This window comes from Fusarium redolens (assembly GCF_020744475.1).
Source record: "Fusarium redolens strain MPI-CAGE-AT-0023 chromosome Unknown BKA55scaffold_5, whole genome shotgun sequence".
Lineage (NCBI taxonomy): Eukaryota > Fungi > Ascomycota > Sordariomycetes > Hypocreales > Nectriaceae > Fusarium > Fusarium redolens.
In genome coordinates, this window is record NW_025763668.1 from 12,520 (window position 1) to 32,955 (window position 20,436).

Below are 20,436 nucleotides of genomic sequence, written 5' to 3' on the forward strand. Positions count from 1 at the left end.
GACAAAGGAGTTTTAAATACTTTCATGCAGTTGGGGTTAATAGGCGACTGGCGGCAAGCAAATGCTTCTACACACACATGATGCTCTACCTACATGAGAAAATTTGTGTCAGAGCGCCCTTGGAGAAAGAAGAATAAAGCCCAGTAAGTGGCAGAAACGTGGCTTCCCCTAGCCCCTGACGCCCCAGCAGGTTAGCTACATCACTTCTCACATTCGCTCCCCTGGCACTCCAGTCTCGTGAGCCTACGCTTAACTCATTTCAACAGTCGGGCCCCAAAGTGTCAACCCGCACTCATGGGTCGTGCTAATCCATGGGTCAACTGCATGGAAGTGCCGAGGCCCGAGCCTCAAAGCTCAACTCCACATGTCCCGGATAATGGTATGTGCGATAGTTCGTTGTTTGTGGTGCTCGGACGCAAGATAACCACGCAAATCATACTAAACGATTGAGTAACGCTCAGCAACGTTCTGGTAGAGTGGGTTCCCATGAACAAACCAGTCAATCAGCTGGGTCGGGATAGTATCCGACTGGGTAAGCCACAGTTTTAAAATCGTCATTGTGACAGGTAAATCAGCCCAGTAAATCAGCCCGGTGTGGTGGGGGCCTTATCTATGTTTAATGGAAAAGATTGCAAAAACCGGCTAGACTCGCGAATTCTTATATCTCCTTCTTACATAAGGCTATTACTATATTCCCTTATTAAAAATGCTATTAAAGAATTTAATAGCAGTTTAATTAAGCTGTAGTTAATATGTTTTACTTTTATACATATTAGCTAATAGTTTTATAACTTTCTAACCCTATTATTTAATAAATTAAGGTTAAAAATAAGATTTCTACTTATCTTATAGGCTTAAGGTTATATAGTATTTTCTACAGATTTAATAAGTTTAAAGCTATAATATACTATAATATATTATACTTTAATTATATATATAGTAATATAAGTTAGTTTATTTAAGCTTATAATAAGGTAAAAGTACTTAAGCTTAATTTTTACTATTCTTTTAATTAATATAAACTTCTATTTTATATTTTATTTTACTTAACTTTATATATAAAATAGTTATAAAAGCTATAATTAAGTATTTATTAATTTAATTATTTTCTTTTTATATTATTATTATATTTTTATATATCTCTTAAACCTTAAATTAAATAGTTATAATAGCTTTATTATATATTTAAGATATATTTAGAAAATGCTATGTTCTTACTAATTTAAGCTTTTAAAAGTAATTATAATAAAGATATATAATTAATTAAAGGAATATTACTTAAGATTTAAGGAATAAAAAAAGTCTGCCTAAAGGTTTTAGCCCTAATTAGGAGTAAACCATCCTGCTCTCTTAATTAGTATAGTGGGGCTTAACTAATTGGTATGTTTTACTCTTGAAAACCTAAGGGCATAAAGACATAATGACCTAAAGCCCTATACATTTCCTGTTCCGGCCTGTGGCAGAACTCCCCACGCTCTGAGTAATAAAGTGGCTCCGAGCGAGATAATCCCTTGTTATGTAGAACGCATCCAGGCTTCTGGGGGTCAGAGCGGCTGTGGACTGAGCGTTAAGCTGGTTTAGCACCTAGTGGCGGTGATGGTGTGACATACTCTTAAGCCATTAGGATTAAATCCTCTGATGAGCCTACAGGTACTGGCTATAAGTATCTCCTAATAGCTTCAATTTGGCCCTGAGAATGGCCCAGCGGAGACAATCCTTTGAAGGTAGCAAACAGATTTTTAAAGTCATACGACTTTAGAGAATGATCAGACGAAGGCAATGAGGTTTCTTAGGTGCGTCTCCGCTTATGCAGGCCGCACCCAAAGCAGAAATTTCTGAAACCTCGTGGTATACAGGTGTGCAGAATGATTGGTCTCATTTGAGAGTACGCACAGGCGTGCACGGGCTTGCGGGAATGGGGAGTGTCGATCATTAACGCCACTATTGAAGTTTCAGTCAGCCACATTCAGAGTTCAGACCTCGCCGATTAAATCGGACGAGGAGGTCCGGGAGTCCGTCCTATCACTAGGTTAATTATCCCTAACTTAACAGCTGCCTCCGGCATATATTATTTGCAAAAAAATGAGAGTTAATAATAGCGTACTTAAGCGCTAACTCCATTCGGGATAATATACTGCGTAGTTGTAGCCGGCTTTAGAGGTTCTTAGTATTTATATTGTTGCTATCTGTAACTGTATTTATCGCGCTGTTTTGCATTATGTTGCGCCCTGCTTGACTTTCTAAATGCTATCTCTGTAATGTTAATAAAGATTATAAAGGTTATTAGGCTTGCTTAAGGTGTATGCCTGGGCCGCGCTAGGGACCTTAATTACTACCATATTCCTCTCCTCTTTAGGTAGCCGCTCTTATTCCTGCCGCTGCCATCCTCATTATTATTATTGTTAACTTTATAGTCTTCTCCTTCCCCTTAAAGATATTTCTCTTGTACTCTAAGGGGGTCCTTAACGGAGTTCTAAAGAGGCTTGTTAACACAGCTCTAGTCTTAGCATCTAAGTTATCTTTATGTCTAGGCTTGCTTACTTATTAAATAGATTATTATTTATTTTTATAAAGTTACTTAATTAAGAGGGCTTAATATTATATCCTTTGTATATCTTAATGTGACAGAAAGTTAAAGCTAAAGTCATAAACAACAGGGTTGAGACTATTCCCAAACTCCCCCAACTCTTCGAAGTCCAGATTTCTAGCTGGAACAATTCCAGGATCCAACAGGCCCAAGCCAGCAATTGGATCCTCTATACTTATATCATCAAAGCCTTGTGCTGCCTCGCTTCCGACAACGGGAAGTTCACGATATAAATTTAACAAATCTGGCTCATCCCGAAAAGCCAATGAGGGAACAGACAATCTCTGATCCTGAGATTCAGCCAGAACCTCGGTGACTGGCGTATCGCTTGTTGGGAAATCCCTGCGCTCCGATGGGGCTAACAGGCTCGGCAAGACTTCGTCAAAGGCATTCCAGACTGCAGAAGATACCATTTCAAAAAGCGAACGCTCAGATACTTCGGAGCTAAACTGAAACCCTGGCATATTTCGTACATTGGCGTTTATATCTCGTATCACACGGGCAGGAACTTCTTGTCGGAGAAAGCTGCGATATTGAGCTCGCGCTTCTGCAGTCATGGGCGCCTCGAGGGTTTGCAAGTCACAATCTGGACAGAGGTCAATAGAACCCTTCTGAGTAAATGTCCCAGATAGAACTTACATGGTGATGGTATATCTTCGGTTTCTGGAAATAGAACCTTGTACATATGCTTCCACTTTTCCTCTTCGGAGATATTCTGGATGCCCCGCCTTGACTTGAGACGCTCTTTAGTCTCGTTATTGATACCTGGCATTTCTCTGGATGGATTGACGACTTCGCAAGCCGGTTCTTGACGGAGATGGGCATCAAGTTCTTTCTCTGTCTTGACTATGGTAAAACATCTCTTGCAATGAATTGGCGCTTTGTGAGAACGATAAATATGCTCCCTATTGTAGTTAGCCAATTGTGTCTTTACTGTAGTATATAGGCTTGTGCACTTTATCCGATGTACACTTGGCCAGCCCTTTTGGCACCGAGGCCATTTCTTTCCGGGATATTCTTTAACAAAGGGGCAGGCGAGATTTGGTACTGATCCTGATGGCGCGTTTTCTGTTTTGCGACGTTTTTCATGATCATCTCCGTTTCCTCTGCCGCCAGTATTGGTATCATCACCTTCATTCTCGCTATCATCGATTCCCCTCTTCTTGTTATTGCCATCACTTTCAGCCGGTGGACCATTTTGACCACTAAATTGCGTAGAGTCAGAAGGGCCTGTATTCCGGTTGAGCCCTGGCGAGCATGTTTTCACCCAGTCGACAACCCGTTGGACTACCAGTGCAGTGACTGTTTCTTTCAAGGCGGTGACAGAAGGTAGAAGGACTGGGTCCAGAGAAGCAGCGAGAAAAGCTTCTTCAAAAGACTCATCTGTTTGTCGTGAGACGTCAGACATGGACTCGTCGGTTTCGCTTGTATCAGTCTCTGCCACAGATGTGTCAGGAGTATTCCCATGTTCCGTAGCATCTTTGCTAGAGAGAGTTGCAGAACGAACATCCATTGTGGTCTCAGTTCTCGTCCCTGTAGATGATATCATTCCTTTGGCTGGATGGATCCGTGCGCTGGAGAGGTGGCCTCTATCAACGTGATCATCCATACTCAGTCTACGCATCGACTCACTCGAGAGTCCTGCATCTGAGAGCCGTTCTTCTATGGTGCTCAACTCCTCGTCGGGGTTCTCCTCAACCTGAAACTGTCCACCAACAAGCGACGATTGTACTTTTGGTGTATTGAATGATGAAGAGAGGAGCAGACCTTTGTTCAAACGACGCTGCTGGGCAACCCAACCAGCCAAGGCCACCTGATCAGACACGGTCAACGAACTATCCTTAGTTGATACAAGGGACGTGATTGACTCAGTGGGTTCTGAAGCAGCGATGAGTTGTTGGTATACTGGAACATTTGCCGATGCCGAGAGTCGTTCCTTGGTTTGCGGGTCGAGGTACGGGATAGGCGGCACAGGAGTCTTGTCATGATCTCGATAGTTACGTAACGATTCACGGTATATGTTGAGAGATGAAGAGGATGACAGGGTCTTTCTGAATAGCGATCGTCTGCGGGAAGGCGTGGAACTGGCCCTGCCAATGGACGAGTCGTAGGTGCTAGCTGCTGAGATTATGGAAGAAGGCCGTGTAAAGCTGAAGGTCGAGTCTCGGGCAGACGTCGAGGCTTGAAATGTGTCCTCGGAAAGTCTTCGCAGAAGGTCGAGTTCGGATGGGTTGTATTTAGCGAAAGAGAAATTCTGGCCATACTCGGGGATATTTGTATTACAAGATGAGGTCACTGGTTGACTCTGAAGCAAAATATCAGCATATAGATTAGTCCGAAACAGAAAAAGAGGTTACAAACCAGGCTGCGCCGACGTATAACATCGTCTTTTTCTGGGCCACAATTAACATGGTCGGAAAAAAGGTAAGTGGGAATTGAGCATTCATCTACCTTTCAAATCTATGTCGTACGGGCCCAAAATCAACGCAGATGCCGGCCTGTTGGCAACGTCGTATTGGCTACCCACTCCCGTGAGCTCACCCAAATGTAGAGGCAGGATAGGCGTCGAGGTAACTCTTTTCCTTCTCACCCCCGGATAGCCCTTGATCCATCGGTGATGGCTTTCGGGTTTGTCTGCAGGGCCCTCTGCATCGGTCCCGTCTGTCGTTGGCTTCAAATAAAGATCATCCGAGAGAGAGGCCGTTTGTTCTACAGGATGTTGGTGTAACCCGGTCGGCTCTTGTACAATGCTGTGCGCATTCGAACCGGTAGAGCTATTGTCCCTCGGAAGATCCAGGTCATTGTCCGCTGTCGGCGAGGAATTTCCTTCCTTCCAAAGAACCGCCATCTTCTCTTTGAGGGTATTAGACATCAACCGAGAGGAAGGCCGTGCTTTGGTGTAAGAGGGGAGCAAACCCGGGGCTTTGTTCAAGTAATGTCTTCCTTTGTGCTTGAGACGCTCACGCAAGGATTGAGGCTTTGCATCCGTGGTTTGTTGGCTCTTTTCAGGCCTGGTCCTGGGTGCCATTTCGGCAGCTGGCGGTTTAGACGAGGACATGGCGGGCGGGTATAATAATGGGCTTTGATAGGGCCAAGGCGACGGCGTTACACTCGTACAGTACAATTAAGTCGGTAAAGAATTAAATGCGCGGATTAGTATGTGAGGTGTACAAAGGGAAAAAACAACTGTCGTCAAAGTGGCTCAATGTCCATGTTTCGGTAATGTTGCTAACCGCCCCTGGGTCGCCTGGAGCGGCTGGCTAGGCTTTCTGCTTGAGCCATGGTTCGCAAACTGCAGCCTACAAGGCGTTCAGGCGACCTGCATGTCGCATCATATCATTTGGGTATAGAGTGATAGGCTGAGCAGGGGTATAGAAACAGGGTGGTGGGGTTCTCCTGTAGTTTTGCGCATGCGCATAACTGGGGATCGCAGAACAACAGGCCGCAAATATTTACTTCTGTAGAAATAAAGAAAATGAATGTTCAGCAAAAGGGGACATTGCGTAGAAGTGGCTAAGCAATATATACTGCGCATTACGAAAAGCTAGCTCGCAAATGAGTATGCAAGGCAAAGTATACCAATATGAGATTCCAGGCCTACATAAGATCTACTGAGGTCTTCACGACAAGAGAAGTTCCGGAATCCGGAAGAAACCAAAACAACAAGAATTCTTATAAATGTTGTAATCTACTCCATGTAAACAATGCCAACCCCATCGTCAAATGTTTCAATATTACCAAATCAGGGGTCATCCTCCTCTGTCACAAGGTTTGTCTGACATGTCCCATCAATTAACTGAACCACTCGTACTCACCCGTCCAGCAGTGACACCACTAGGACGTCCGCGTCTAGCGTTGGCCTCTCGCCAACTATGTCGCGCTTCCTTGGGGAACCGGTCTCTGTCAATGCATACATTGCATGCGGAGGCAGTGGCCAAACGAATTAAGGATGTAACTACCAGTCGTTTACATTAAGCCTCGGCTGTGTACTATTACGATCATGTAGCCTTGAAGTGTTATCTATAGTGTATTTTAATTGGGAGATAAAACTTATTATGTAAAGTCAACCAGCATAGTAATAATTAATATATAATTAAGCAAGTATACATACTAACACATATTAAAGCTTCAGCCACGCTGCAATTATTTAGTTATGTATATTGAGCTTGCAAAACTGCCAGTATAAAACAATGCGTTTAACAGGATTTACTTAAAGATCCTACATAATTACATCTAAACTTTCATACTCAGTTACCAAATCCGCCATATTTGCAATTCCACAAGTCCATTCGCATTGATATCTTGCCAATTCCTAGCCAAAAGTTTACACTCTTAAGAGCGTCATTACTTGAGTCGCAGTAAGCTTGGTGGCTATCACTCCTTCATTCCTCAAACCTAATAAAGATGAGGAATCCCGAGGATATTATTGGCAGCACATTTCGTGAAAGCATATTTCACAGTCCCATAACCTTATTCATCAGATATCTTCTTGAAGGGGGCGCGTTTGTTGTAGAGTGCAGATAAGGTAGCCCCTGCTTCGAGGATAATAACTTTGCAGTTTTGCAACAGTTCTTCGAATTCAGCGCAGCCCGTAAGTTCGAGGACGGGGGGCATTTTGGGCAAAGGTAATTGAGAGATATTTGATTGAGTGTGCCAGGGTCAAAATAGGTAGTGGATATTTTAATGCGGGGAACGGAAAGTTTGAGGGATGTGAGAAATGGATGACTGGGTTTATAATAAGTGCCCAAAGACCTCAACAGCCGCTGACGGAAGACGCATGCTGCGCCACAAAACACCATACGCGGACTGGTTAGCCCATAACGCAAGCTCGTGAGTTCTTATGTAAACAGCTCTCCATATCAATTCGTGTGCATACAATTTTATCCAGTTTCCCTCGTCGAACCACATTGACCAGTATTTGGAGGGGAGGGGATACATGGCAGCCCAGCACGTCGTTAGAGCTGTGATTTTGCGCTGGCGGGGATAGTCGGCAGATAAGCCCGCTGGCTCGCGTAAGGATGTTTGTTTACACCGAACCCCGCAATCCTCACCCCAGCTTGCGGATCTGACTTCCGCATTCTTTGTTGCCATTAATGGGACAGTTCCACAGGCCTATAATCACCTTAAAAGCCCCCTCATCATTTCCAAGACGATGTGCAAATCGAATCATAGGGTTCAGCCTTGAAACCCCAGAACTTGTTTCATCTCCTGTTCACGCCGTTACAATGCCATCCTCAAAGACACCCTTAGAAGTTAATGATATCACCATCACCAGCTTCACCGTTACCGATATTAGGTTCCCCACTAGTCTCGACGGAGTTGGCTCAGATGCTATGCATGTTGGCACGAATGGGTCGCATCCATACATTCAACTACATACCGATCACGGTGATTTAATTGGTGAAGGCATTGTCAGTCCAGTTGCGGTCAATACCAGTAGGGTTAATGCTAATGGTAAGATAGGCTTTCAGCAACGGTCGAGGAAGTGAACTCATTTGTATGGCTCTGAACATCTTCGCGAAGCGCGTAGTTGGAAAGACAATGCATGAGTTGACTCGCAACATGGGCAAGACCTGGCGATATATGGTCTCTGACTCCCAGTACAGATGGATCGGTCCTGAGAAGAGCGTCACACATTTGGCTGTTGCTGGCGTACTTAATGCTGTTTGGGACCTCTGGGGCAAGATATTAGGCCTTCCGGTATGGCAGATCGTGTGTGAGATGAGTCCCGAGGAGATTGTCCGCTGCATCGATTTCAGGTATATCACCGATGTCATCACACCAGAAGAAGCCACCAGTATGCTCCGAAAGACTGCCAAAGGCAAGGAAAAGCGGCTGAAGGAGGCGTTCGATAATGTTGCCGTACCAGCCTATACAACATCAGCGGGATGGTTGGCATTCTCTGGCGATAGGATGAAGGAGGTTTTGCATGAGACGTTGGCCCAGGGATACAAGGTCTTCAAGTTCAAAGTCGGGACCAGCATCGAGGCCGATAGAGAAAGACTGTCTGCTGTGAGAGACGTCTTGGGTTACGATAATGATTACCAGATCATGATTGATGCTAACCAGGCAAGTGGTCACTCCGCTTTATGATAGCCGACACTAACATTGAAAAATAGGTCTGGAGCGTTCCCGAGGCTATTGAGTACATGAAGCATTTGGTGGAGTTCAAGCCGGTCTTTATTGAAGGTATGCCTCAATTTCGTTCAGCCAGCTAGAAATACATTATTGACTCTCTGCAGAACCCACAAACCCCGACGACGTGCTGGGACACGCAGCAATTCGCAAGGCGCTGAAGCCATATGGCGTCGGTGTTGCCACAGGCGAAGCAGCACAAAACAGAGTCACTTTCAAACAGTTATTGCAAGCGGAAGCAACTGATGTTGCCCAAATTGATGCTGTCAGACTTGGCAGCGTAAACGAATGTCTTGTGAGTCCGCACAAGGATTGTTACTATAAATTCACGTCCCAAGCTAATCATCCTCGTTCTAGGCCGTCATGTTGATGGCCCTCAAGTTCAATATTCCATGCGTTCCGCACAATGGTGCAATGGGCTTGACAGAACTCACATCCCATCTCAGCACGATTGACTATGTTGCTATCAGTGGACGCAAGTCAATGCTGGAAAATGCAGACAGCCACCGCGAAAACTTGCGACATCCCTCCAAGATTGTCAATACTCACTATGTCACGCCATTGTCACCTGGTTACTCTACTGGCTACACTGATGAGGCGCTCGAAAAGTATACTTATCCTGATGGCAAATTCTGGACATCTGAAATCGGGTTAAAGATTATCGCACAGCCCACGGGCGGCGAGCTATAACATTTAAATCAACTCCTCTTATACATCAATCAAGTTCTATATTTCAACACCCCGTTCTCTTACATAGTGCCGTGAAATTCAATCCGGACAATGACATGAACAGCGTTATCAAGATCCTAGATCGTTCAGACTCTTGATCGAAGACGTGTCTTCCTCCTTATCTCCTCAAGTATTGCCAAAACATCAGAGATACTGGAAACATTCCATTGACTCAGGTTATCAATGGCCAGACTTTGTAGGCTGTCCACGTCAGGAATAAAGCACCGGAGCTCTGAATTGAGCCACGACAATGTCAGTATGATCACAGCCCCGAGCGTCCTGGCTTGATGATTTAGTATAAGTAACTGCAGCCTGACACAAGTTACTTACGACAATGCAAACGTCCACGTGTATTGACTTGGGGCCCGAAGTATTTTAGCGGTGTGGTAAAGATACAAGCTGCAACTTTCGATGCAAATACCTGCCTTCTCGATAATGGCACTTGAAATCTGTGAGCTCGTGTGTGTTGCAACATGGAGAACAAAAGGCCGATATATGATATGTTTTGCAGCAAAGTATCGAATTCTCAATATAGATATCCTGTCATTGTCTAATTCCTCAAGATTCAGTGGTGGCCGGAACTGCTCGGGGATAGCTGCATGCCACAAGTCGAGTTGACTGTGCAGTTCCTCACAGACAGAGGTTATCGAAGTTAACTCGTCAATAGAAAACTCTTCTGGTGCCATGAGTGAGGTCGAAGAAAGAGACGTGTTGAGAGCGTTTGGTGTTCTTGGATACAGGGAGTTGTGTATGCGGTTTAAAAGTCGTCGGATAGATATTTCGGCCAGATACGCTGTCATGTGAATATCATCCAGATTCTCACATCGGGGTAGGTTCGCATCATCAGTCAATTTTTGAAGACTGCTTCTAGGTAGCTCTAGCTCTGCAAGCCTGTCACATTCGATGATAAAGCAAGACCAAAATAGCCGTAGGATATCTACTTCGGTATTGAGCGTTTGCTTTTGGCAATCCAAGCTGGTAATCTAATCAGCAATTAACTCTCCGACAGTTGGAAACTCTGACCTTGAAAGTTTCAGTTGTAAAAGATTGGTAGCCAAGTATATGAGTCGCCAGCTATGAAGCGGACGGACGATATACGCAAAATAGACACTCGCCAGTACAAGTGCCTGAGCTAGTGCGAGATCGAAGGAAAACAACCATAATGAGCGGAGCATGAGCGTCGGTAGAGCATATTTCATGTATTTCGTACCATTGAGAGAGGTTTGCGGATCGCATGAACCTATTGGCAAGCTGGAAACGGCACCAAGAGCAAACACTGTCATGCATAAAGCTGACTCTGTGCTCGAGTCTGCCCCCTTTTCCAAGAATCTTTCGTAGATCTCTGTGAACTCTGCTTGATCAAGTACTGGATGGCTAACGTGTACTGACGAGAAGAAGGTAGCAACTAGGTGGTCAAGTAACGATCGTTCCATTTGGAAAGGAGGCAACGAATTCTGCCACTGCTCCGGAGACAGCTCCGGCGGCAGAGGACTCTGGCTCTCTAACAGAAAGAACAGGTTTGTTGGATATTCACCCACTAGAATTTTCACAGCTGGGAGACCCAGGAGGTAACTTGACGAAGTCTTGTGCTCGGCCGGAATATTCATCGGTTCAGATGCAACTACATCTGACGGCTTTCTCATATGAGAGGAGAATTGCGGAGACTCGTCGTCAGTAGCTTGCGTCCCATTCGTAGAAGCACTCATTGGTGATCCATCACTTGCATTGGATGTAACGCCGTGCAATAAGCTGACGCGAGAAGCTGGCTGAGAATGGTTTAGGGAGGATAAGACTGTTAAGTGCTGCTGTTGCTCAACCAGTATGTCTTTGATGTCTTTCAGCCGACTTATTATTTCCTTTGTGCCTCCAGAAGTATCAATTCTGTTACACGATCGTTAGACCCTGCGTTCAGTATAGATCATGACATGCCCATACCTTTGCGAGGGGCCATCATCATAATGACAATCCACTCCTGACCTGGTGCAATTATTGCATCTGGGTTTGGTGGCGTCACATCGCCGTTTCCTAGTGCCAGCTCAGCAACTTACGCATCTATCTTTTGTGACAGGCAGCTTACCGGTGGCGGCAATAAGTACATGCCAATGCTACCCTCTGCCGATGGAAGCTCATGTTTGGTTCTGGAGAAGCATATATGGCCGACAAAAAAAAAGTTACAGTAATTAATGTGCGTCTAAAACAGTATAACCCCGCATCGCCGGACCCGACGGGACGGATTTATAATGCACCGGTCATGTGTGTCTTGGAAAGATTTAAGATTGAGAATACTCTCATTCATCTACATTGGAAATGCATATTCAACAGCATAATGGCATGTTGTAAAGATCAGTAGGGCATTTGTCTTGGAGACAGATAAATGACGAGATGTTAGATGTGGCCGGCTGGTATAAGCTTACCTGATTGATGATTGACCATTGATTTAATATGAGGATGCCGCCATACCCAGTTTTCAATTTAGGCCTTGAGAAGAGCATCTATTGAAACAGTACATATTATAAACATTTTCGCTCTCTTTCCATAGATTGAGCATGCTTTAAGAGTTTAAAAACTAACAACAGGGGAACTAATTATTTGTTTTCTTTAAGTGTTATTATTTGCCTGCTAAGGATACCCTACATCAAATTTCCCAAGGGTGCCTACGCCCTAAACTGCTTGAGGCCATGAACGTTACTCGGTTCGCCAATGCCGCCTACACCCGCTTTCTGCTTGGGTTTTCGCTGCCGCTTATCCGCGTCCAATCATAAGAACCTTTCAAGATCCGAGCGTTCTTGTGTTTCAAATGATTTGACTGTCTTACTTTCTGTGGGCCATCTACCCCTCCCTCTCTAACTTAACCTATTTAGAATCGCATATGTCTTGCCAGCTTGCTTACCAGGCTTTGTCTGCAAGCATAAGTGATTAGTGCCCTATCAGTCAGAACAGACTACTGGGGCGTAATAAATTGTATTATATTCTATTGCTCGGAAAAACATTATTGAAATGGTTCGAGACAAAGAACAAACCCCTTCTTTGCAGTAGAGTTCGAAGCAACATCAATGGAAAGAAAAGAACCTCGATCTGGTGCCAAGGTTGAAGGGTCTCTGCGCGCTATGCAGAGAATCCATAGACATTAAGCTATATTTTAAACCATCACTTATACACAGGATTCACATATAGATAACATTGCAGCATTTTAAGAAGCCCTCTTCTATTATCTAAAAGAAGTTTGGGATAACATTAGGGAAGAGATCCTGGTGAAATCTTATGACACAGTGCCAACCATCGGCGGAACCATATTTACTCCCTATGGCCAGTTTCCAAAATTCAGTTCGATACTTCTCAGTTCGCACGATCATGAATTTTGCATATCCTTTACCTGCGTGATCAAGTCGATAACAGTCCTTGTGAAAGGTATGTAATCGAGACCTAATTCCTGACCAGCCGTCTCCCCATCCACGCCGTGAGACTCATCGGGAGCTTGCACTTCTTTCGACACATTATCTGCCGCCCAGGCAAAATGCGATCCAATGATACTGGCGGCCTTGCTGTATGTAAATCTCCCAGGAGACGCTGGAATATATCGCTTTCCGCCAGCCTCGGGCCGCAAAAGGGCCTCCACGTGAGCTTTCGCAAGGTCGCGAACGTCGATCCAGAATGGTACCCGGGCAACTGGGAGCGGGGTTTCGCCGCTGGCTATTTTGAAGAGCATCTTGTTTGACTCATTGAGAGCGTCGACATTCCCAACGGGATGCCGTATTGGACCAAACGTCATGGGCGGGCAAAGGGTTACCAGGTCGAAGGAGGGCTTCTCTTTAGCGACGAAGTCCCAAGCTTTGAGTTCTGCAAACTTTTTGGATCCACGATATGCGATTACAGCACTTGTTTCAGGGTCTACCGACTCTTCGTATGACAGAGGGTTCCAGTCATCACCAGTGTAAGTGAAGTACGGTGGTGCCTTGCGCCCAGCGTCAAGGACAGATGCAAAGGAAGACGTGACGACGATGCGCCTTACTTTCGGCGACGTGGCCGCTGCCTTGAGTATAGACTCAACACCATTGATCGCTGGTATAACCAACTCTTTCTCGTTGTCTTTGGTGTCATATGTGAAAGGCTAGGTGAGGTCAGAATCTGTGTCATATTATTCAGGTCTTTAATAGCACGTACACTTGCCACATGAATAACGGCGTCAATGTCCTGAATAGCCTCCACAAATCCTCCTGGGTTCTCAAAGTCGTCAATCTGAACGAAATCGAGCTTCTCTCGAAACTCGGGCCTCATATCAATCATAGCCTTCCCCTTGGATAATGATCGAGTAGCCCCGCGGACTTTGATACCACGCAACAGAAGCTGGTCGACAACATGTGCACCAATGAACCCGGTGGCACCAGTCACCAAGACGTACTGTCTGAAGACTCGAAATTAATATCGGTCGATTCATTATTACTATACAGAAAAGTTTCAACATACATTGCTGGAAGAGAAGAATCCATCTTGGACAAGATCTGACGAGGAGCGTTAGTAACAAAGTGTAAAAAGGTTGCAAGTTATCACTAAGGACTTTACACAATTTGCCATTATGACTTTATCTGTGAGTTCGTATGGAGCTGGCCACTGTCTGTATCAGTTGTGACGTACCGCTTCATAAACTTACAATGAGGGGTCTTGGCTGTCGGTTGATAATGTGCCGCCTACCCCCGCAAGCTACCTGATGATGGAAGTGATGGCGGTCTGCCGCCTACACCCGCTGCCAAGGGTCCTTGCACACACCATGACCAATGCTGGCCTAGCTCGTGTCGAAGCGGTTAATGCTACCCGGATTTAATTCCTCGCTCGCTGCTCTAACGCAGCCTACGCCGAAGCGTGCATCGTCGATGGGTTGTCTGATAAATTTCCCCGCACAACTTGCCATTAGCTCGGGGTTCCCCAGACCAGACCCCAGACCCCAGACCCCAGACCCGAGCGTCTGGCAACCCATCCAGCAAAGGCGACTGATATCTAGATGGCGTCCCTGTGATTATTATAAATGGCAACATTTCGTCACTGCATCTGCTGCTTGATTTCATTATCATCTTCTCGACATTGTCTTCTCTTCACGTCACCAATCTTCAATGGCTTTGGGTAATCTCAGTGGCACGCCGCTTTTGGTGTGCGTGACACTTGTCAATGCTGGTCAGTGACTTGGTAACTCTATGATGCACTCAATGCTGATGCGTCTACATAGTCTCCATGTCATGGTTTGGTTACGACCAGGTAAGCTAGCGCATGTCTTATCTGATCCAGGAAATCGCTCATCGGCGGTCGATTAGGGTGTCTTCTCATCAGTTCTGATCTCAGCCGACTTCAAGCACTGGTTTCCTGAGACTAAGGTCGCGAGTATCTCTGGGATTGTGTCCAGTTGCTTTGCAGTAAGTTGACGCGCCATATGGAACCCATAGTAGATACTCAACTCCGTTGTCAGCTGGGAGCTTTCTTTGGGGCAGTCTTTGCCTTTGTTTGCGGTGACAAGTTAGGGCGTAAGAAAACCATCTGGGTTGGTCTCCTGAGCAACCTCGTCGGTGCTGTGCTTCAGATCGTATCGTGGCATCTTCCTCAGATGATAGTCGGTCGTGTCATCAACGGTTTTGGAATGGGTATGTCTTCGATGGTCATCTTCTGTACGCAAGTCGTATTCCAATCTAACCTCTTGGCTGCTAGGCGTCACCTCATCAACCTGTCCCGTCTATCAGGCCGAATGCTCCAAGCCTCGCGTTCGAGGTAAACTCGTCGTCGTACAGTCCCTATGCAATACCGCCGCCTTTTGTCTCGCCAATTGGATGAACTACGCCCTAGGCGTTCGAAGCGGTCCCATTCAGTGGCGTTTCCCCCTCGGCTTTCAGCTCCTGTTCCCCTGCGTCATCGCCGTTGCCCTGTTGTTTGTCCCCGACTCGCCGAGATGGCTGATGCTCAAGGACCGACACGACGAGGCTCTTGTTGTGATAGCACGACTTGCTGGCAGGAACGCGACCACCGAGGACCTGGATGTCGTGACCGAGTTCAGGTCTATACAAGCTACTATTCAACAGGAGCGGAATGAGACTGTATCCACGATTGATATGCTCAAGTGCCGCGACAAGACTCAGAACCTTCGCAGGATCCTACTATCATGCGGTACACAGTTCATGCAGCAGTTCTCAGGGGTCAATGCTCTCGGATACTACCTTCCCACCATGCTACAGCAGGTGCTTGGCTACAGCGCGCGCCGAAGTCGCCTCCTCACTGGTGTCAATGGCACTATCTACCTATTCGCTGCCATTTGCTGTCTGTTCATCATTGATCGCTTTGGTCGCCGAAAGTACGTATTCACCGAGCCCATGAATGATCTGGTGACATACTGATCTTGCTAGGATGATGCTGTACGGAGCAGCGACAATGGGCTCTTGCTACATGATTGTGTCTATGACTCTCCTAGGAGCCAAACATAACCCGGGTATGAAGGAGAGGGTATGTGATGGAACGGAACCACCCAAACTGATAATAAACAGCTGACGTTTTCCATAGCTCGGTGAAGTTACCACTGCCTTCTTCTTTATTTACTACTTCTGTTACGGTACCAGCTTTGCCAAAGTGCCCTGGGTATTCAACTCGGAAGTTAACTCTCTCGGTTGGCGCACTCGAGGAGCTGCCGCTGCCACCGCCACTAACTGGATGGGTGGTTTCATCGTTACTCAATTCACCAAGACTGGCGTTGACAATCTCAATTGGGGCTTCTTTCTCTGTAAGTAATCAAAAGAATGCACCCTTAAACGAACGAGATGCTTATCAAACATAGTATTTGCTGGCTTTTGCTACTCCTACTTCCCGATCGTTTACTTTCTGTATCCAGAAACTGCTCGTCGTACCCTGGAGGACATGGACCAGATCTTCATACAGAATCCAGGTCTGATCGTCTGCCGCATTCCAGAGCTCACGCAGAGAGAGCGTCCTCAGACTTTAATTAATCTTGAGCAAAAGCGAGTTGAGAAGGCAGAGGTGGCTCATGTTACTCATGTGGACTAATCAGCTTTACTGTCTGAGTCCCGACATGCACTATATTTAGAATTATTTATAGTTCATTCTGGTCGAAATCGGGGGCTCATCACACGAATTTACCTAAACTGCACACAGGCGGCCCGAGCCTCAGCAGATAGCCTGAGCTTATCTTTCCGGAATTTCTGTCTATGCATCTCGTTTCAAACGCTCAAAGTCATCCAACACTTTACTGCAGTCCAACTGTGCTCCAGTCCCATTCTTCATCATCCAAATACCTTCTGCATGGCGCTCCTCGGCAATTCTCTTACGTGTCGAGCTATGTATAGCTGTACGCAGACTCTTGCTGATTCCTGCACTGGGATATGCAAACACTCCAAACATTCCAGCACCACTTTTAGCCACCAGACTCATCGCTCCCTTTCCTAGCCCTTTGGCAGCACCCAGTGCACCCTCTTTCTTTGCGCCTTTGTACGGTTGTATCACGACGTCACTTAGACCATCGATGAAGCCCCATGCGAATGTTTTCCCTGCCACTACCATGCCACTCTTGGCATCTGTCACTGGCCCATGATTGCGTACATTGTCGCCATAGACTTTTGGTACCGATTTTAAACCCTCGGTTATGGCAAGTGGAATATCCACTAGCATGCCTTTCGTAGCTGTTTGGCCGATTTTGCTAGCGCTTTTAGCTGAAGCTCCAGCCATTCGACCGGCGAGGTTGCCAGAGTGCGAGCTCCTCGGTCGTACTGAGTCATTTGAGAGACGGTCTACGCTGAGGTGATGTTCATCACTATGCTTTTCCCGAATAATTGGAAGACCTCGTGCCTGGGCATACTTCAGCTCTCCAGCGCGCCGCTTCTGCTCGTCTCGGTATTCTTCGATCGGCTTTGTAAAGATGCCTGTGATGCCGCCAGCCATTCCGGTTGCCGTTGACATAACGGCAGACGCGCCTCCTGAAACAGGATCCCACCGGGTAGTTTCAGTCTCGATGGGATTGCTCCGGTACCTGTAAAGAGTAAATCAGTCGCTATTCCAATGATCAATCATGTAAACAAGAAGACTAGGTACTCACAGTTTCAGGTGTTTGCTATCAATTGACTTGGTGGAGATTAAAATCTCTGCAGCGATCTTGGATAGCTTGATTGACTTCTTCGACTTGGAATATGACCATACGGCAGGTTCACTTGGGATTACATCGCATCGAATTCGCTCCAAAGGGAGGCCTTTGTGGAACGACTGTACAGCAGCACGAACTCCGACCTCTGATGACATCTTGTCGGCTATGAGCGCGGCTGCAGTTGCGGCCTGTGGAGATAGACAGTAGTGAATGGCTGCAGTGAGGTTGTCGACCGTGAGGTCTGTATGAGGTATCGGATCGGGTCCTGCGCCTGCGTTGGCCACCATCTGTCCCCAGAAAGGCTGGCTATAAAACGGAAAATTAGTATAGAAGACATATTAGAGATGGAAATCTCATCGACTTACTCGCCAAAGAAGGGAACTATAGTTGTTGGCTTTCCATTTCTCAATCCACATGCTGTTGTTCCGGCACCCCCATGATGAATGACTGCTGCGACGTGCTGGAAGAGCCATTCGTGAGGACAGTCTCCTATCCAGTATACGTTTTCTTGGTCAGAGCCTACCAGGTCAGACCAGCCTTTAGAGATGATAGCACGAGCGCCAGTGGTCTCAACCGACTCTAGTATAACACCGATGATCTTCTCGGGGTTATCTAGGACAATACTACCAAATCCGATGTAGACCGGAGGCGGGCCATCTTGGATGAATTGGACAAGGTCTGTTGGTGGGCAGTACTGAGGAGGATCGCGGAAGAAGAAGCCGCAGACATCTATAAGAATGTTGGTCATCGTAATAAAGGCATCTCGTCCATACCAAACCCACCTATGTATGGTTCCCAGTCCACAGGCTTCGGGACCAAAGCTGGTGACCAGCAGTATGTGAAGGGGATTTTCAACGTCTTTGTAAGCATAGGAGCGTCAAACATGGCCACCTCCTCTAGGTCTATCGACCTTCTCCACTTGTTGATAATGTCACCTAGCCTTGCCATGAACTTCGTCAGCAAAAGAGTATTCCAGGCGACAAATAAGCTTACCCTTGCCACGTCATCCACTCCACCACTGTGTAAGAGATATAATTCCCAAGCTGAGGATCGCTTCCGACGTTTTTCATATTAGCAAGCGGGTGAGGGAAAGCTCTGGTATTGCTCCACGGCATAGTGAACATGAGGTGCACGGGAATGCCTAGTGCCTGGGCACAATGAATATGGGCGAAGCTGGGAGGATTAGCAATTATAGCATCGGCTACAAAAGGTAAACCAGTCAGTGGGTCTGGTCGTAAACATGAGTGCCAGAATCTTTCAAGCATCCACTGCATCATATCACGCTTTTTCTGAATCTCTCCAGCCGCCAAGCTCTTCATGCTGGGTATAAGACCTGGATTCTTCACCATATAAGCCATGAGCTCAGCTGGATCGCCCCCTACAGGATAGAACTCTAGTCCCGAGTCTCGGACAAAGTTCTCAAAGGCATCGTGTGTTGCCAGACGAACACGGTGGCCGTGCCGCTGAAGCTCGTTTCCTAGGGCGATGAATGGCTGTACATCTCCTCGACTGCCCACGACTTGAATAACAATATTGAGCTTCGTCGCCCATGTCTTGCTTCTTGATTCGATTTCCGTATATTCTGGGGTCGGAGTTGCTGGTTGCTCGTACTTCTCCGGCGGTGTTTGGTAGAGGCGGCTTAGGGTACGGACGAACTTGGAATTGCAATCTATCTCGACACGAGCGTCGTCTATAATCACTATTAGCAGGCGTTGGCAGATTAGATGGAGAGACTACCTCGAATTTTGATGTCATTCTCGACAAAGCTGGCGAATGTGTATGATGATGAACTTTCTGACGGGAAGTCTCCGGGCATTTCTACAGCATGTGAAAGATCCCCGGTACTCCTTGTGTTTCTTAGGCTCTGATAAGCTGGTGTTGGGGTAGCCGGGCTAAGTGATGGAGACTCATCCCCCGCGAGCTCATAGCGAATGGTTTTCCGTTTGTTATCGGCCATTGGAGTTGATGCGCAATATCTTGTTCAAAGAGCATGTATTGAAGGAACAATCAAGACGATGATAAAAATAGTGGTAGCAAGCCCTCTGTGGACAGCGAGACGCCAAGTCAGACTATATAAACCACTTCCGTCTCTGTTTTTTCGGCGGGAGGTCGTGGTGCATGGCGTAGCTAATACCTATTATGCGTTAATTATGTGCTGGCTTGGACCCGGGTGCATTGCACCTCGTTTACGACTTAAACCATAATTAAGACAGTCTCAGGTGCACTGCCAGGTGAGTCAGAATATAATCCGCACGCCAAACTTGACTGACAGAAATATCTGGTGGTGAAGTTAGTCAAGAGTAACTGTAGGCTTTTTGTCAACTAGGTTTAATGTGTGGATTGTATTCTGAGCCCCCTGACTGCCAGCAATCGGGATAGGGGCTGTGGGACAAAGATTGCAATGTATGACGAATGTGTTAGAATTGGTTCATGGCTTGGATCCATAACTTAGACACTACCGGTACTAAAGTTATCTAGTTATTGTGGTCCTGCTAGTGGTTCGTATCTACGATTTAATTCTCGTTTAGCCTCGTTCTACTTCGTTCCTCGTTCTTGTCTTCTCCCTCGTTTATTATCCAGCCCTTTTCGAATCCATCCTAGGCCTACCCAGTCACACACTCCACGGTCCACTAATTACGGCAACTAAAGTGGTCAAGGTTAGTGAGAGAATCCGGTGGTTGTTGCAGTAAGTTGGATCTAGCACAATCGCATGCTTGCATGAAGGTAATAACTGCTGTTTCCCGACATCGCATAAATCCGCCACTTACATGCTATTCACTAACTTAGCCATCTATGGCCCACGAGGCTCACCGATACTAGTGCTTCCGCAGCGGCTATCCTCGTTTTCGTCTCGTTCTTCAAG

The 20,436-nt window shown here is 46.3% G+C and overlaps 6 protein-coding genes across 6 annotated transcripts; 2 read left to right on the forward strand and 4 right to left on the reverse strand.

Moving 5' to 3' along the window:
* Window positions 1–2,540: 2,540 nt before the first annotated feature.
* BKA55DRAFT_561660 (uncharacterized protein) lies at window positions 2,541–6,044 on the reverse strand. The gene is made up of 5 exons (XM_046192175.1): window positions 5,039–6,044; window positions 4,949–4,980; window positions 3,544–4,892; window positions 3,227–3,492; window positions 2,541–3,173 (listed from the first exon to the last, which is right to left on the reverse strand). The coding sequence occupies exons 1-5, from the start codon at window positions 5,643–5,645 to the stop codon at window positions 2,617–2,619; spliced, it is 2,811 nt and encodes a 936-aa protein (XP_046051526.1). The 5' UTR covers window positions 5,646–6,044; the 3' UTR covers window positions 2,541–2,616.
* Window positions 6,045–7,812: 1,768 nt separating this feature from the next.
* BKA55DRAFT_591669 (enolase C-terminal domain-like protein) lies at window positions 7,813–9,412 on the forward strand (the record flags this gene model as incomplete). Its single annotated transcript, XM_046195277.1, has 5 exons — window positions 7,813–7,998; window positions 8,051–8,656; window positions 8,707–8,776; window positions 8,830–9,017; window positions 9,080–9,412. 5 exons carry the CDS (start codon window positions 7,813–7,815, stop codon window positions 9,410–9,412), a joined length of 1,383 nt encoding a protein of 460 aa, XP_046051527.1.
* Window positions 9,413–9,594: 182 nt separating this feature from the next.
* Window positions 9,595–11,610, reverse strand: BKA55DRAFT_293401 (uncharacterized protein). Its single transcript, XM_046185557.1, has 4 exons — window positions 11,529–11,610; window positions 11,387–11,476; window positions 10,475–11,332; window positions 9,595–10,426 (listed from the first exon to the last, which is right to left on the reverse strand). Exons 1-4 carry the CDS (start codon window positions 11,579–11,581, stop codon window positions 9,778–9,780), a joined length of 1,650 nt encoding a protein of 549 aa, XP_046051528.1. The 5' UTR covers window positions 11,582–11,610; the 3' UTR covers window positions 9,595–9,777.
* A 1,190-nt stretch (window positions 11,611–12,800) lies between these two features.
* Window positions 12,801–13,938, reverse strand: BKA55DRAFT_591671 (NAD dependent epimerase/dehydratase; the record flags this gene model as incomplete). Its single annotated transcript, XM_046195278.1, has 3 exons — window positions 12,801–13,559; window positions 13,613–13,853; window positions 13,916–13,938. The coding sequence occupies 3 exons, from the start codon at window positions 13,936–13,938 to the stop codon at window positions 12,801–12,803; spliced, it is 1,023 nt and encodes a 340-aa protein (XP_046051529.1).
* Window positions 13,939–14,349: 411 nt separating this feature from the next.
* BKA55DRAFT_293428 (general substrate transporter) lies at window positions 14,350–16,563 on the forward strand. Its single transcript, XM_046185558.1, has 8 exons — window positions 14,350–14,617; window positions 14,670–14,698; window positions 14,755–14,853; window positions 14,907–15,078; window positions 15,143–15,779; window positions 15,832–15,928; window positions 15,986–16,202; window positions 16,257–16,563. Exons 1-8 carry the CDS (start codon window positions 14,557–14,559, stop codon window positions 16,481–16,483), a joined length of 1,539 nt encoding a protein of 512 aa, XP_046051530.1. The 5' UTR covers window positions 14,350–14,556; the 3' UTR covers window positions 16,484–16,563.
* A 79-nt stretch (window positions 16,564–16,642) lies between these two features.
* Window positions 16,643–19,530, reverse strand: BKA55DRAFT_687116 (uncharacterized protein; the record flags this gene model as incomplete). The annotated part of the gene is made up of 6 exons (XM_046199019.1): window positions 16,643–17,462; window positions 17,529–17,879; window positions 17,939–18,302; window positions 18,356–18,513; window positions 18,567–19,263; window positions 19,311–19,530. 6 exons carry the CDS (start codon window positions 19,528–19,530, stop codon window positions 16,643–16,645), a joined length of 2,610 nt encoding a protein of 869 aa, XP_046051531.1.
* Between the last annotated feature and the right edge of the window lie 906 nt (window positions 19,531–20,436).

Coding starts and splice junctions, on each gene's coding strand:
- BKA55DRAFT_561660 (XM_046192175.1), bottom strand. CDS start 5,645: ATGTCCTCGTCTAAACCGCCAGCTGCCGAAATGGCACCCAGGACCAGG. Junction 4,893..4,948: donor TTATACGTCGGCGCAGCCTG/GTTTGTAACCTC, acceptor ATTTTGCTTCAG/AGTCAACCAGTGACCTCATC. Junction 3,493..3,543: donor CCAAGTGTACATCGGATAAA/GTGCACAAGCCT, acceptor TAACTACAATAG/GGAGCATATTTATCGTTCTC.
- BKA55DRAFT_293401 (XM_046185557.1), bottom strand. CDS start 11,581: ATGAGCTTCCATCGGCAGAGGGTAGCATTGGCATGTACTTATTGCCGC. Junction 11,333..11,386: donor GATGATGGCCCCTCGCAAAG/GTATGGGCATGT, acceptor ATCGTGTAACAG/AATTGATACTTCTGGAGGCA. Junction 10,427..10,474: donor TTACAACTGAAACTTTCAAG/GTCAGAGTTTCC, acceptor TTAGATTACCAG/CTTGGATTGCCAAAAGCAAA.
- BKA55DRAFT_293428 (XM_046185558.1), top strand. CDS start 14,557: ATGGCTTTGGGTAATCTCAGTGGCACGCCGCTTTTGGTGTGCGTGACA. Junction 14,699..14,754: donor CATGGTTTGGTTACGACCAG/GTAAGCTAGCGC, acceptor GCGGTCGATTAG/GGTGTCTTCTCATCAGTTCT. Junction 15,780..15,831: donor GATCGCTTTGGTCGCCGAAA/GTACGTATTCAC, acceptor TGATCTTGCTAG/GATGATGCTGTACGGAGCAG.